Source organism: Heterocephalus glaber, unplaced genomic scaffold (assembly GCF_053883595.1).
Source record: "Heterocephalus glaber isolate CG9 unplaced genomic scaffold, H.glaber_assembly_v1.0 deba00001760, whole genome shotgun sequence".
NCBI lineage: Eukaryota > Metazoa > Chordata > Mammalia > Rodentia > Bathyergidae > Heterocephalus > Heterocephalus glaber.
The window spans coordinates 3,364,638-3,378,942 of record NW_028258457.1 but is presented as its reverse complement, the minus strand read 5'-3'; the positions used below and the strand labels follow the sequence as shown (position 1 = coordinate 3,378,942).

At 52.6% G+C, this 14,305-nt stretch overlaps 1 protein-coding gene and 1 pseudogene across 2 annotated transcripts; one reads left to right on the top strand and one right to left on the bottom strand.

Annotated features, from left to right (window-relative positions):
• Window positions 1–4,479: 4,479 nt before the first annotated feature.
• On the top strand, window positions 4,480–5,121 carry LOC106007827 (speedy protein E4A pseudogene; annotated as a pseudogene).
• Window positions 5,122–6,582: 1,461 nt separating this feature from the next.
• Window positions 6,583–10,630, bottom strand: LOC101721935 (myeloblastin). 2 transcript variants are annotated; one of them, XM_013065925.3, is made up of 5 exons: window positions 9,792–10,630; window positions 8,535–8,700; window positions 8,271–8,412; window positions 7,610–7,840; window positions 6,583–7,227 (listed from the first exon to the last, which is right to left on the bottom strand). In XM_013065925.3, the coding sequence occupies exons 1-5, from the start codon at window positions 10,081–10,083 to the stop codon at window positions 7,042–7,044; spliced, it is 1,017 nt and encodes a 338-aa protein (XP_012921379.2). In that variant the 5' UTR covers window positions 10,084–10,630; the 3' UTR covers window positions 6,583–7,041. The 2 variants fall into 2 exon arrangements, with proteins under 2 accessions (XP_012921379.2, XP_021100514.1); XM_021244855.2 differs by lacking the exon at window positions 9,792–10,630 and adding an exon at window positions 8,792–9,011.
• Between the last annotated feature and the right edge of the window lie 3,675 nt (window positions 10,631–14,305).

The following is a 14,305-nucleotide window of genomic DNA, read 5'->3' as shown; positions in this document are numbered from 1 at the left end:
TTGGGAGAGGCCACCTTTGGGAGGGTTTGGTTTGGATAAAGAGGCCACCCTTAAAGGCAGCTGCATCTATTGAGCACCACCTGTATACCACATTCATACACAGCGTGATGGTTGTGTGTTGACTCTAGGTTCATATCCTGGTCACCTCTGCGTAACTTCAGGCCACTGAATTGATCTATGTGACTCAGTTTCTTCCTCTGTAAAATGGGGCCCATGAAAATAGGCTTAATCTCATAGAACTGCTGAAAGTTCCATGAATTAGCACTTGGCAAGCTCTTGGGTTGTCCGTGAGGCTCTCTTAAATGTTCCTGGGTGTGCTGGGTGTAGTGGTGCACACCGCTAAACCCAGCACTCGGGAGGCTGAGGCAGGAGGATCACCACAAGTTCAAGGCCAGGCCCAACTACATATGCTGTTTCAAAAAAAAGAAAAGGAAAAAAATGTTCCTAGGCTCAAAGGGTAGGATCAGAGGGTTACCCATATCTAAAGAGTCACCAAGCCAAGCTGGTGAGTGCCTGTTATCCCTGTATTCTGAGAAGCTGAGGCAGGAGATCGCAAGTTCAAGCCTATCCTGGAAACTTAATGGAGAGAACCCATCTCATTAAAAAGGCGGGGAGCTCAAGCTCTTGGCTGAGCCCCCAGGCAAGGACCCCCCTCCTGGGGTGCTGCAGAGCCCTCACTGGTGCCAAGCATCCTGTTTCCTATGCCTGTGGTTTGCCGTGCCTGAATTTCAACACCCTTGGCTGACATCTGGCACATCAGTCCTCCATCCGGGACCCCCAAGCCCCAGGTCTGCCCCGGGGCTGAGCTTCCTTCTCGAACCTTCCTCTGAATCATCCTTACTCAGGAGGCCAGAAAAAATCGTTTGGGTTTTTTTAGGTGGGGTCTTTCTTTTTTATGTTTGTTGGGGGGGGCTGGAACCCAGGGCCTTGTGCATGCCAGGCAAGCGCTCACCACTCAGCCCCAGCCCTTTTTGAATTTTATTTTGAGACAGGGTCTTGCTACATTGCCCAGGCTGGCCTTGAACTTGCAATTCTCCTGCCTAGCCTCCCAAGTAGCTGGGATGACAGGTGTGCGCCACCACATGTAGCCACCTCCAGCCCCTTTTTCAGTCTTTCTGTCCTGTCAATGAAGTCACCCTGACTTCCCTCCAGCAAACCTCTTTATCTCTGCTCCCTAATGCTGGTTATCTAAAGGTCCCCATGGGCCATCACACCCTCCCTAGGGCCCAGCGCCTCTGCACAAGTTTGGTTCTCATCCTCCTGCTTGTTTTACAAAAGTCACAGCTAGGCCAGGGATTTAGCTCAGCAGTGCTGTGCCTGCCTCCCAAGTACAAGATCCTGAGTTCAATTCCCCAGTACCAGGAAAAAAAAAAGTCACAGCTTCTGGGTTGGTGGAGTGGTGAGCAGCAGAGAAAAAACTTCTCCAGGGCTTGGTGTCCTGACCCTGGAATATAGCAACATGGGGAGTAGAAAAAGGAGGGAAGTGGGTTCTCCAGGACCCAGGAAGAATCTGAGTTGAGAATTGAAGTCCACAGGGAGAGGCAAGAGAGAGGCTTCAACAAAGAAGAGGGAGATGGTGGGCAGAGCTTTGTCCCAGAGTCCAGACTCATGATGTGGGAAGGGCGGGTCAAACCTCAGACACCTGGTGACTACTGGTGACCCCTGAGGCCTCCACAAAGAAATGCACCAGTGGAACGGAGCAGTGAATGCAGCGGACTACAGTAGCTGGTGAGTTATTCGGGTTCAGACATCACCCAGGAGAGGGTGATTTGGCGGTAGCCATCTTGGAGAGGATGGGCCAGTTGAGCTCAGAACTCAGAACAGCTACAGGCCAGCTTGACCTAGTGGCTCCTGGTGTTTTGGTGAGGGTTCTGAGTACAAGTGGGCAGGAGGCCAGGGAGCAGAGTTCAAGCCAGCAGGAGGCACATGGACTGTGGCAGACTCAACAAATCCAGTCCCAGACTCATAGCCCAAAATCAGCCTGAACTTCAGTGGAATTAAAGGTCTAGGCTTGCTGGAATTATCCACTCCCTCACCATAAATCAATGCCTGGCTTGCTGGAATTAAATGACTTGGATCTGGATTCTGTCTGCCTGTATTGTCTACCAGTGATGGCAAAGGCATACCTTGAATTGGACTTTTTTTCTTTTCTTTTCCTCTTTTTTGGTTTTTGTTCTTGCTCTGTTTTATTTTTTCCTGATTGTTTGTTCTTGTTTTTACATGAGTGTGATCACAGTTTCAACTTTCTATGTTGTAGTTGCTCTATTCTGTTCTTGTTTTTATTTCTTCCTTTTGTCTTTCCCTCCTGTCTTCTTCACCAGTTTCCCAAAGTTTGTATGATCTTCCTTTATCCTCCAGCCTTGCTTCTACACACTTCTTCTATTTCTCTATTTTCCCTCAACCCATTCTAAATATTCTCCCCTTAGGGTAAAATCACCGTATGAAGGGCTTTTTTTTTTTTTCTCTGTACCAGGGATTGAACTCAGGACCTTGCACATGCAAGGCAGGCGGCAGAACCACTGAGTTAAATCTCCAGTCCCATGGAGGGCTTATTTATTGCATACAGTTATCTAGTTTGTTCTATTCTGTTATGTAACCACTAATCTAGTTCAGACTGTTAAATGTGGCAAATTAATAGTTACCTCAGAAGGAGAGACCATGGCATCTGTAGAACTCATCAAATTAGAGAGCCAGGCCGGGGATTCAGCTCAGTGGCACCGCGCCTGCCTCACAAGCACAAGGTCCTGAGTTCAGTCTCCGGTACTGGAAAAAAAAAATTAAGAGAGCCAACTCCAGGAACCACTAAAACCATTAGAATTTCATCTTTACAATTCTGTTTGTCTAAAGCCACTCCTGGTGCCCAAACCTGTATCAGTCAATGCTTACTAGAGAAACAGATTTAATACAAGATATATAAGTAAATAAAGATTTACAAGATTGGCTTAGCCAGGTGTGGCGGCTCAAGCCTATAAAACCAGCACTCTGGAGGCTGAGGCAGGAGATTCATCATGAGTTCGAGGCCAGCCTGGACCGCATACCCTGTTTCAAAAAAAAAAAGAAAGATTGGCTTAAATTGGCTGCCCACACTGCTAGGTGTGGAAAACTGCAACAGTGTTGTCTGTGCCCTGGAGATATGAAGCATCCAGTTGAAGGCCTGGAGCTCACTGCTGCATCCCCTGCAGGTCTATATAGGAGATTGAGGGTCTGTGATGAAAGCCAGGAGACGACACTCAGAGTGAAGCTGAAGACTGGAGCACCTCTAAAGAAACAGAAACAGCCTCCTTTATTTCCCTTCTATTCCATTCAAACACCAAGCCTACTGGCTGCTGTCACTCACATCTAGGCTGGGTCTCCTTTTTTTCCTGTTTTTTTCCTTTATTTTATTTTATTTATTTATTTATTGGTACCCGGGATGGAACTTGGGACCTTGCCCTTCCTTGTAAGGCAGGCGGCAGAACCACTGAGCTAAATCCCTGCCCTCCTTTAGTCAATTAAATTAATTAATTATTTTAATTATTTTATTTATTTATTTATTTATTGGTACCAGGGATTGAACTCGGGTCCTTTTGCTTTCAAGCCAGGCGGGGGAACCACTGAGCTACATCCCCGGCCCCTATTTATTTATTTTAGACATTTGGTCTTGGCATATAGCTGGCTGGCCTTGAACTTGAGGCAATCCTCCTGCCTCAACCTCCCGAGTTGCTGGGATTACAGGCATGCGTCACCACACCCGGCCCCAGGGTGAGTCTTCTGTCTTCAGTGATTCCCCACAGCCACAGGAAGGACTATCACCCACCCCAGGGAGGATTGGACCCAGAATGGTATAAAAGGGAAAGGAAGGAGGACGGCTCACTTCTGCTCCTTCTGAAGAGCTCCAGTCTTTGCCTTCACCTTTGACATTGTCTCCTGGCTTCAGTGGAGACTCTTCTGCCTTCCATCTTCCTGCTTCAGCCTCCCAAGTAGTGGGATTACAGACATGCACCATCACCATGCCTGGCCCACTCAAGAAGTCTCCTGGGCTCAAAGGTGTCTGGGTCGCACCAGCTTCCTGCCTCAGGCCTGTGTGCAGAAGAGGAAGAGAGATTGGTCTTCAGAGTCTGAGGAGGAGCTGCTGGGTCTCTTCAATAGAGGCCTTAGGCTAACACCCTACTTCCAGCCTCCGCTGCCTGTCCAGAAGCCAAAGGATGCCTCATTTGCAGATTCAGAATCAGAGATGGAACAGGAGGAGAGTCCCCAGGGGGGTTCTGACTCAGCCCTGAGGGGGAACCCCAGCCTCACCTCAGTCCTGTGGCTATGAGTGGAAGAAGGCATGGTCACCAGAGGAGGATGAGGAGGGGCGACGTCCCCTGTGCATGGGCGTAGCTCCCAGGGAAGACAGCAGGCTCCCACTTTGAAAGAGGTGGAGGGGGCATCTGTGCCTGTTGGGAAAGGAGCAGCAGGTACCATCATGACAGCTAGGCCCTGTGGCTTCAACCCACACAGGTGTTGTGGAGCAGCCTCAGGGCCCCAAGAAGAAGTGGAAGAGGAAGCACCTGTCCTCAGTGCTGCCTGAGCACCATGAGGCCTTCACCAGGCTGCTCAAGGACCCCGTCATCCAGAGATTTCTGGCCTGGGACACAAACCTGAAGGCCTCTGACAAGGACCTCCTGGCCATGGTCATCACCTACTTCAGCCAGGCCGGCCTCTTCCCCTGGCAGTTCCAGAGGACCCACGTCTTCCTGGTGCTCTACCAGGCCACAGACATGGTGGAGGAGGACAACCAGGAGCCTAAACTACACACGTTCTTCTTCCTCTATGGGATGAATTTCAACAAGATTCCCCAGGTCCACAATCTGTGCTACCAGTTCATCGGCTGCATGGACTGGAACTTCAGGGTGACCCGAGAGGACTGTGAGGAGATCCAAGCTTACAACCTACGCTCTGGGTGTGGGGCCGAGATTGTACCCTCATCCCAGGACCCTGGAGCCCTGAGGACATCGACCTCAAGAAGAGGAGCAATGGGCCCGGGGATTTAGCTCAGCGGTTCCGCCGCCTGCCTTGCAAGCGCAAGGACCCGAGTTTGATCCCCAGTACCAAAGAAAAAAAAAAAGAAGAGGAGCAATGGCCCAGGGGAGCAATGAAGCAGAAGCACCTCAGCGGATCTCCCAGAGCCAGGGAGCCCATGGTGAGACCATGGGGGACGAGTCCCCCTCTGACACCAAGTTTCCCGTGACTTAGAAGTTGGACATCTGCTATTTTTATAGATTTGGTTCCCCGTAGTCTTGGTAGCAGTTGGAGATGCCCTGTAGAGTGTCAGGGAATTACTTAAAATATAACAATAGGTCCATAGGCATGTCAGAGATTCCTTTACTACATAGTATAAACTGTACTGGTTTATTGTAAATTTTTTTTTTAGTACCAGGGATCGAATTGAGGACCTCGCACTTTCGAGGCAGAGTTTATTGTAAATTTTTCCCAGAGAAATATTACTATGTATATTTGAAGTAATAGTGAGATAGTATGCATACTTGTATTCCTCTTACATTGTTTTGATAGGTATTTTAACTGATAGATGTACACACTTTGTCTTTAGAGAGGTTTTTATCGTATGTATTATAGTTTCTTTTCTTTTTTTTTTGAACCAGGGATCAAACTCAGTTCCTTGTGCTTGTGCAGCAGGCGGCAAAACCATTGAGGTAAATCCCCGGCCCATATGTATTATAGTTATACGTGCCTTATGCTCATAGCCAAGTGGTAGTCCCCTCAAAACCACCACCCCCGGAAGCAGGGATTGAACTCAGGACCTTGCACTTGCCAGGCAGGTTCTGACACCACCGAGCTAAACCTCAGGCCCAATCAAACTCTTGTAAATATACATGTTGAATGGCTTCACTCGTGAATCTGATGTGCAAAAGAGCAGTGGGTGCTAACAGAAACGTGTATACTTCTCGTGTTTTACGGAGGACAGGGCCATGCTGCTCTTGGGGATGGACAATAAATATGAGCTATCTTCTCAAAAACAAAAAAATCACAGCTTCCCTCCTGTGTGGTCAGTTGAGATTTTATTTATTTATTTATTTGGGGTTTTTGTTTGTTTTCGGTACTGGGGATGGAACTCAGGACCTTGTGCTTGCTAGGCAGGCTGCAGCACCCTTGAGGTAAATCCCCAGCCCTTTATTTGTTTTTTTTGTTTGTTTGTTTGTTTTGTTTTTGCTTTTGTTTTTTGGTACTGGGGATCGAACTCGGGACCTTGCGCTTGCGAGGCAGGCGGCGGCACCACTGAGCTAAATCCCCGACCCCTTTATTTGGTTTTTTTGAGGCAGGGTCTCCCTTTGTGGTTCAGCCCCCCCCCCCCCCCCCCGCGAACCCACTATGTAGCCCAGGCTGCCCTCGAATTCTCAGCCGTCCTTCTGCCTCCCGAGTGCTGGGATTAATAGGCTTGTACCACCAGGCCCGGCTTGTCCGTCAAGGTTTTTAAAGACTTGGACAAGCGGCAGGCCTGGGCGTTCTTGCTCCCGCTTCAATCGGTACCGCTGCCACCAGGTGGCAGCAGAGGAGCCGGCCTGGAAGGCTCTGCCTTCCACAGAAACCCAGCCCCTCTCCTGAATTTACTCAGCGCAGACCCTGGCGACGCCTCCAGGAAGCCCACCTGCCTGCCCAGGCTGGACCAGGGGCCCACGGTCCCCTGGGACGTCCCATAACCTCTGGAGCTGGGGGATACAGAGTCGAGCCCCGCAGGCCAGGATGGGGTTCCGTGGCCAGTTCCAGGACGATCGGTGGGATCCCCTTTTCTAGATGTGGACGCTGATCAGGGCACAGAGTTGGGAAGCAGCTCCTCCTGGGCCGCACGGCACATCTGCGGGCGTCAGAAGTGAGACCTCCGCTCCACCCCGTCCTGAGTGGGCTGGGCAGCCCCCTGTGTCCCCACGCAGAAGGAAAGAAGGGACTGACAGGAGGTGGTGGGGGTTTCGACCTTTATTGACTTCGCACGGACAGAGGACAGCGCTGGGCCCGGAAGGAAGGAGCCTCCTCCCTGGAGGTGCTCTCTGTTCAAAGTCCCCGTTAGGGCCAGGTGGCGCCCGCGGGGGCCCGGGCCCGGGCTGTGCGCAGCACTGAGTTTATCCAGTCCGTGTACAGCGACACCCGCGCGAAGAAGTCTGGGAACTGGCGCGTGGCAGACGCGCGGATCACGAAGGAGTCCACGCCCTGCAGGACGCCGTCGCAGATTAGGGGGCCTCCTGAGTCTCCCTGGGGTTGGGGGGTACACGGAACAGGCTGGTCAGTTCCCACGCCAGGCTGAGGTGGCTGGGATGAGGCATGAAGGTGGCCAGCGAAGGACAGCGGCATTTATTAGTCTCCTGCTGGATACCTGGCTTCTGGGCGGGTCACCCACTCCCGTGCTCTGAGGGGTGGTGGAGGAGAAGCCCCCAGGCCCTCAAAGGCGGCAGCTGGAGGGTTCACTCTATTCCAGCGAGGGGAGGCTGTCCCAGGCACACCCTCACCGACCTTTTAGGGAGCCTGAGGCTCAGCGTGGAATTGGGGTGAGAGGGTAGGCCGGAACCTCGCCCACCGACCACGCCCATCCGCTGACCACGCCCCCACCACGCGGCCACGCCCCCACCATACGTACGAAGCAGGTCCCCGCGCTGCGCCGCGGCACCAGCGTGCACACGTTGTGTGGCCGACACAGGAAGGTGACCACGGTCACGTTCAGCTCCTGCAGGACGCGGGGCGTCGGCGCGCGGGTGCCCAGGCGGCCCCAGCCCATGGCCAGGCACCGGGTGCCCTGGGACAGTGGCTGGTTCTGCTGGGGGAGCCTGGCCTCCGCCACTGCAGCGCCGAGGGAGGCCGGGTGGTCCAGCTGGAGTGGAGGGGGCGAGAGGGTGAGGGGATGTCCCCAGCCTCCCCCAGGGTCCCCGTCCGTGCCTCCACCCAGCTCTCCTCTCCCTCGATTCCCTCTGTAGCATTTGCCATTTGTGGAGCACTTATTGAGTGGCAACTGTATACTGAGTCCCATTTTGAGCCCCAACGAGGGCTCCAGTAGTGAACAATTCAGACAAAATCCTCCAGGGGTAGTCTGTCATTCGCGGAGCTGGGAAGACCCCCTGAATTCCGCGATGGGGAACAGATCAGGGAGGGGGAGTGTCACCTGGATCCAGGAGGTGAGAGGCGGCCCCATCGGGAAGGTCTCTGGGCCCACCTCTCAAAAGAGGAGACGCCAGGGTACCCGGGAACACTGGGCTGTCTGCCACAGAGGCCTGGTATGCAGTAGGCGCTCCATAAGTGCCCACCTGTAGGAGCAGCACGTCGTTGAGGTTGTCCTCCGGGTCGTAGTTATTGGAGAACACCTGGCTGATGGTGAATCGCTGCTGCTCTGGCTCCGAGCTTTGCAGGTCGTGGGCGCCCAGCACTAGGGTCACCAGGTGGGCGGGGCTGGGGAGGTTGGGGAGTCCTCTCTGGGCCTCTGTGTCCCCGCCCCCCATCACCGCAGGCACCAGAGAGAGACCCCTGCCTGGGACATGACCCATACCGCTGCCCCGGGACAGGGCACTCACATGTCCTGCAGGCACTGGGCGGCCGTCAGCACAAAGCTGGGGTGGATCAGGGTCCCCCCGCAGAAGTGGCTCCCTGGCGTCCGGCTCAGCTGTAGCGATGCCATGAAGGGCCGCGCGTGGGGTCGCGCCTCCCGGCCACCCACGATCTCCACGGCCCTGGCTGCCCCTGGGGGGAGGGGTGGACATCAAGGCCAAGGCTCAGCAGCGGGGCACTAAGGGGCCCCAGGCTGCTGTATGATCGCCAGCACACCCTGTACCTCTCTGAGTCTTGGTCTGCCAGTCTGCATATTGGGCTGTGATCGCTTCCAGCACCCCACCCCGCGAGCCTCGAACTCAACAGGATCCTTCTGCCTCAGCCTGGTAAGTGCTGGGATCACAGGCATGTGCACCACGTGTGCACCGGCTTTTTCTTCTTTAAATTTTTTTAAAGTACTGGAAATGGAACCCAGGGAATCTTAAGTTACTCACCTGAGTCCTGAGATGCATACGTAGGGTTTCTTTCATTTTTAAAATTTTACTTAATTTTTGAAGAGCAGGGCCTAAAATCCCAGCACTCTGAGAGGCTGAGGCAGGAGGATGACAAATTTCTCCCCACCCTGGACAACAATTTTGTTTGTTTTTTGAGACAGGATCTCACTATGTAGTCCAATATTGCCTCAAACTGGTGGCAGTCTTCCTGCCTCAGCCTCCTGAGTACTGGGATAACAGGTATGTGCCACCACACCAGGCCAAGCCTGTGTAATTTGTGTAATTAATGACTTAGCAAGACTCTGTCTCAAAATAAAAAATAAAAATAAATTTTACAAAGGGATGGGGATATAGCTCAGTGCAAAGGCGCAAGTACCCCCCCCACACACACACATGCACACGCACACAAAAGCCTGGCCTGGTGATGCATGCCTGCAATCCTAGCACTTGGGAGGGTGAAGCAGGAAGATTGCTGTGAGTTCTTGAGGTCATCCTGGACTACATACTGAGACCCTATCTCAGAAAAACAAAAATCAAACGAACAAAAAACAGGTGGTAAAACCAGTCACGGGCCAGGGATTTAGCTTAGTGGTTCCACCACCTGCCTCGCAAGCACAAGGACCTGAGTTCCATCCCCAGTACCAAAAACAAAAAACAGTCAAATCACCTAGGGCACTCGGTCCCCCACCTCACCCAAGCAGCTAACAGCATCCTGCCTCAGTTTCCTAGAGGTGACAGAGGATAATCCCCCTGTCCCCAGTCAGCTGCCTGCAAGGACAGGCCACTCACCGGCCAGGAGCAGGAGGAACAGGACAGAGGCGAGGGCCATGCCTGGCTCTGGGTCCCCGCCAGGCTGGGCCCCTCTTATATGTGACACACGTGGAGCTGTTCGTTGCTCCACAGCTGGGCTGAGTGGCCCCACTTCCTCCTCTGCCTGGGGCTGGCCTTGGGCATTAGGGTCAGAGTGCATCCTGGGAGGACCCGAAGCTTCAGAAGTAGGGTCCTGCCCCACCCTGGGGGCCCAGCAACATGGACACAAGGAGGCCCAGCTTAGTGGGAAGAGATCAGGACACAGTGCCATGTGACCCCCAAAGACATCTTCCTGTCCATCTCTGGTTTTGAGGATTCCTCTGCCTCAAAAGAGTGATCCTAACTAGGTGTGATGGCACAGCCCTGTAATTCCAGCACCTAGGAAGCTGAGGCAGGAAGATCGCCATGAGTTTGAGGCCAGCCTGGGCTGCATAGTGAGACCCTGTCTCAGAAAAACATACAACAGGGCCAGGGATTTAGCTCAGTGGTTTCGCCGCCTGCTGTGTAAGTGCAAGGACCCAAGTTCAATCCCTGGTACTAAAAACAAACAACAAAAAAAACCACACAACAAAATGAAAAATAAAAAGGGCTGGGAATGTAGCTCAGTTGGAAGGTCCTGGGTTCAGTTCTCAGTATCACACACACACACACACACACACACACACACACACACACACACACACACAGAGAAAGTTTAAACCTACAGAAACAGAGAAAGAAGAGGTCACTGAATTTGGGGACCGACATGTTTGTCTTCCGTTAGCTGTTGGTTGGAATTGATTTCCAGCACACAGAAGCAGCCTTGAGTGCCCTGGGATCCCCCCCCACTTCCCTGAACGTTGTCCCCTTATGCAACCGCAGGGCCCTGATGGTAACCAGAGCAATGACCTCTCCCCATCCCTCGAGTTCCCGGGCTTTGGGCCCAGGACCCCACACTGTGTTGTTCTCTGTCACTTTGGGTTCTGGCTGAGACCCTCCTCTTCCTAGTGCTCTCTAGACTGGGCTGTGACCACCTCTCAGTCCCCAGTGAAGAAGAGGACCCGGCTGACCTTGAGCCTGAGTCTCCTGTGCGCCTCCCTAACTGAGGGTCCAGCCCCATTTGGAATTAGCTATGGTTCCCTTGTGAGGCTCTCCCAGGGCAGAAGACTGTTCTGACTTCAGGGATCTGGGACCAAATTTCGTTCCTTGGACATCAGTTGGTTGGAATTTTCTGACACCTGCCCCTTCTCCCTTATCTGAATTTTTAATTTTTTGAGCATGAGCTTGTTTTGTTTTAAAAACAAGGTCTCACTATGTAGTGCAGGCTGGCCTTGAACTCATGGTGATCCTCCTGCCTCACCCTCCCCAGTACTGGGATTACAGGCATTTGCCACCACGCCCAGGCTTTTTTTTTTTTAGTATTCAACACTGAACCTGGGGAAGCTCTGAGCCAGAACATTCCCAGACCTTTTATTTCATTTATTTAGTTACTTCATTTTGTGATATTGGTGATGGAACCCAGAACTTTGCACATGCTAGGCAAGCACGCTACCACTGAGCTGCATCCCCAGCCCTTTTAATCTGTTTGTTTTGTGGCACTGGGTATTGAACCCAGGACCTGCATACTGAGCTACATCCCCAGCTCCTTTTATTTTTCCCCCAAATTTTTTCATTTTGAGACAAGGTCTTACTGAGTAAGTTGTGCAGGCTGGCCCTGAATTTGCAATCCTCCTGCCTCAGCCTCTGGAGTGATTGGCTTAGAGGGATGCAACACCCCTCCTCTCTGCATTGTTTTTTCCCTTCCCTGCGTTTCCCAGCTAGGTGTGGTGGCACATGCCTATAATCATGACACTCTGGGAGGCTGAAGCAGGAGGATCACAAGTTTGAGCCTGCTCTGGGGAACTTACTGACTTAGCAAGGTCCTGTCTCAAAATAAAAATAAGAAGAAGAGGGGGGGATGGTGTTCAGTGCAAGGGCCCTGGGTTCAGTTCCCAGTTCTGAAAAAAAACAAATCTCTACCCAATCCCAGGGAAAACCCCACAATATCTACCCTCTGAGGTCTGCTAGTGTCCACATTACCCACAAGTAGGGAGCTACTATACAGATTTATTCCCAAACTGGTTTTTCTCATTTAACAAAAAGATCTTGGGCTGGGTACCATGACTCACGCCTGTAACTGCAGCTACTCTGGCGGCTAAAGCAGGAGAATCACAAATTTAAAGACCTGGGGATTTAGCTCAGTGGTTCTACCACCTGCCTCATAGGTGCAAGGTCCCAAGTTTGATCCCTGGTACCCAAAAAAAAAAAAAAAAAAAAAATTTGAGCCCAGCCTGGGCTAAATAGCAAGACTTTGTCTCAAAATAAAAAGGGCTGGGGTGTGGTTCAGTGGTTAGAGGTTGCCTAGCATGCATGAAGCTCTGGGTTCCATCATCAGTGCCATAAAAAAGAAAAACAACATGCTCCACATCTCTAACCCCTGGTTTCCCCATCCTTATCCAGAGAATAGATAAAGAATGTGGTCCACCCACATACTGGAATATTACTGAGCCAGGAAAACAGTGAGGCTCTGACATGTGACACAGCGTGGATGGACCTGGAGGACGCTATGCTCAGTGAGAGACGCCAGACACAGGACACACATCGTGGGCTCCGTGGACAGGAGACACACAAGACAGGTGAATACAGAGACAGGAAGTGGAGCCATGGGTACCAGGGCTGGGGAGGGAACAGGTTACTGCTGTGCAGATGGATGGGGCTTGCTGGGATGATGGAATGTTCTGGCGTTGGAACTCTGGCTGCCCCCTACCCTCCCAGGTGTGTGATCTGGATCTGCACTCAATGCTTGTGGGTGGGAGGGACAGGAGGGCCCAAGGCCAGGTGGGATCTGGGGGTGATAGGTGCTCTAGATGGGGGCTGTCACTGGGGTGGAACCCTGGGGCGTATGTGGATCGGGCTGGAGATAGGAAGTGGGGCTGGAAGCCAGGACTCAGCCCCTTACCGCTCCAAATATGAGGGCAACAGCAAACAGCCATGGGGACCTAGGGGTAAACTGAGGACAGGAGGCCACAGGGCCTGTCTGTCTTTTTTTGTGTGTTGTGTAGGATTTGTCTTGTTTTGTTTTTGAGTTTTTTGAGAGAGGATCTCACAATGTAGCCCAGGCAGTCCTCAAACTTGCAGTGATTCTCCTGCCTCAGCCTCCCAAGTACTAGGACAGTTGGTGCACCACCAGGCCTGCCTGCCTATCTCTGCCTACCCGTGTCTTTCTGTTTTTCTCTTTCTCTCTTTTTCTCTGTCTGTCCAGAGCAGGCAAGTCCTCAGTGACAGGAAGTTGGTTTGTGGCACCCGGAGCTGAGGGAGGGAGATGGGGTTTTGTCTTGGAGGATGAAACTGTTGTGGAACTGATGGGGTGATGGTTGCATTTCACTGTGAATATTCTAAAACCACTAAATGGTATTTTTAAAAATAGCTACTTTCTTGGTTCTGCCGCCTGTCTTGAAAGCGCAAGGTCCGAGTTCGATCCCCTGTACCAAAAAACAAAAAACAAAAATAGCTGATTTCCTGTGATATGCATGAATGTCACCTCAAGTTTTTTCCTCAGGCAGTGGGGTTGGAACCCAGAGCCTTCACACAGCTGCATCTCCAGCCATTTTTGGAATTTTTATTTTTGAGACAGAATTGTGTGAAGTCAACAAATTGACCAGGCTGGGCTCAAACTTGTGACCTTCCTGTCTCAGCCTCCTGAGTGCTGGGATAACTGGTGTGAGTGAGCATCATAGCCAAGCCAGAAGTGACAAGTCTAGGGGACTCAGCCCTTCTAGGGTGGTGAGGGGTGGGGCAAGGTAGACGCCGGGGCCCTGGGGCTCAGATCCAGCCTCAGCTGAGCACCTAGGTCCAGCAACCTGGCAGTGTCCCCTCTCTGTGCCCCCTGGCTCCCACCTGCCAACTGTCTACCCAATTCCAACCAAGCTCCGGTCTCACCTCTCCCAGGCCCCCATTTCCTTCATTTTTTGTTTTTTCATTTTGTTTTGGTTTTGTTTCTCTGAGGCAGGGTCTCACTGTGTAGCCCAGGCTGGCCTTGAACTCACAGTGATTGTCCACCTGCCTCAGCCTCCAGGATGACAGGTGTGCCCCGCTGTGCCCATCCCCCATTTCCTTTTTGCCCAGGGCATGAAGTCCCCATGGACTCCAGAGTCCAAAGCTCCTGTCCTTCCCAGCTGGGGGACTCCCGGGGGTGGGCTGTGCTGAGCCCTGAGTGGGCACACAGCTCCTGCTTTGCCCAGCCCTCTCCTGCTCTGAACTCCCCCACGGCTCCCCAGTGCATTGGGCAGCCTGCTCCCTCCCCTCACGGGGAATCCAAGCCCCTCGCCTGCCTGCTCCTCCCAACCCCCCAGGGACCCCTGAGCTGTCAGGAAGCATCCCCAACCCCCCCCCTTGCCCCCCACAGGGTGCTGAGAAGCGATTGCCACACTCTCTTCTCCTGCCGCCTCCTGGCCTCCTGAGGGCCGTTGGTGGCC

What these genes read in the sequence shown, in the direction of transcription:
- LOC101721935 (XM_013065925.3), bottom strand. Translation starts at nt 10,083, where the DNA reads ATGGCACTGTGTCCTGATCTCTTCCCACTAAGCTGGGCCTCCTTGTGT. An exon ending in GCCCAGTGCCTGCAGGACAT is followed by an intron (nt 8,413 to 8,534) that starts GTGAGTGCCCTG and finishes CAACCTCCCCAG; the next exon opens with CCCCGCCCACCTGGTGACCC. An exon ending in GCAGCGCGGGGACCTGCTTC is followed by an intron (nt 7,228 to 7,609) that starts GTACGTATGGTG and finishes CCCCAACCCCAG; the next exon opens with GGAGACTCAGGAGGCCCCCT.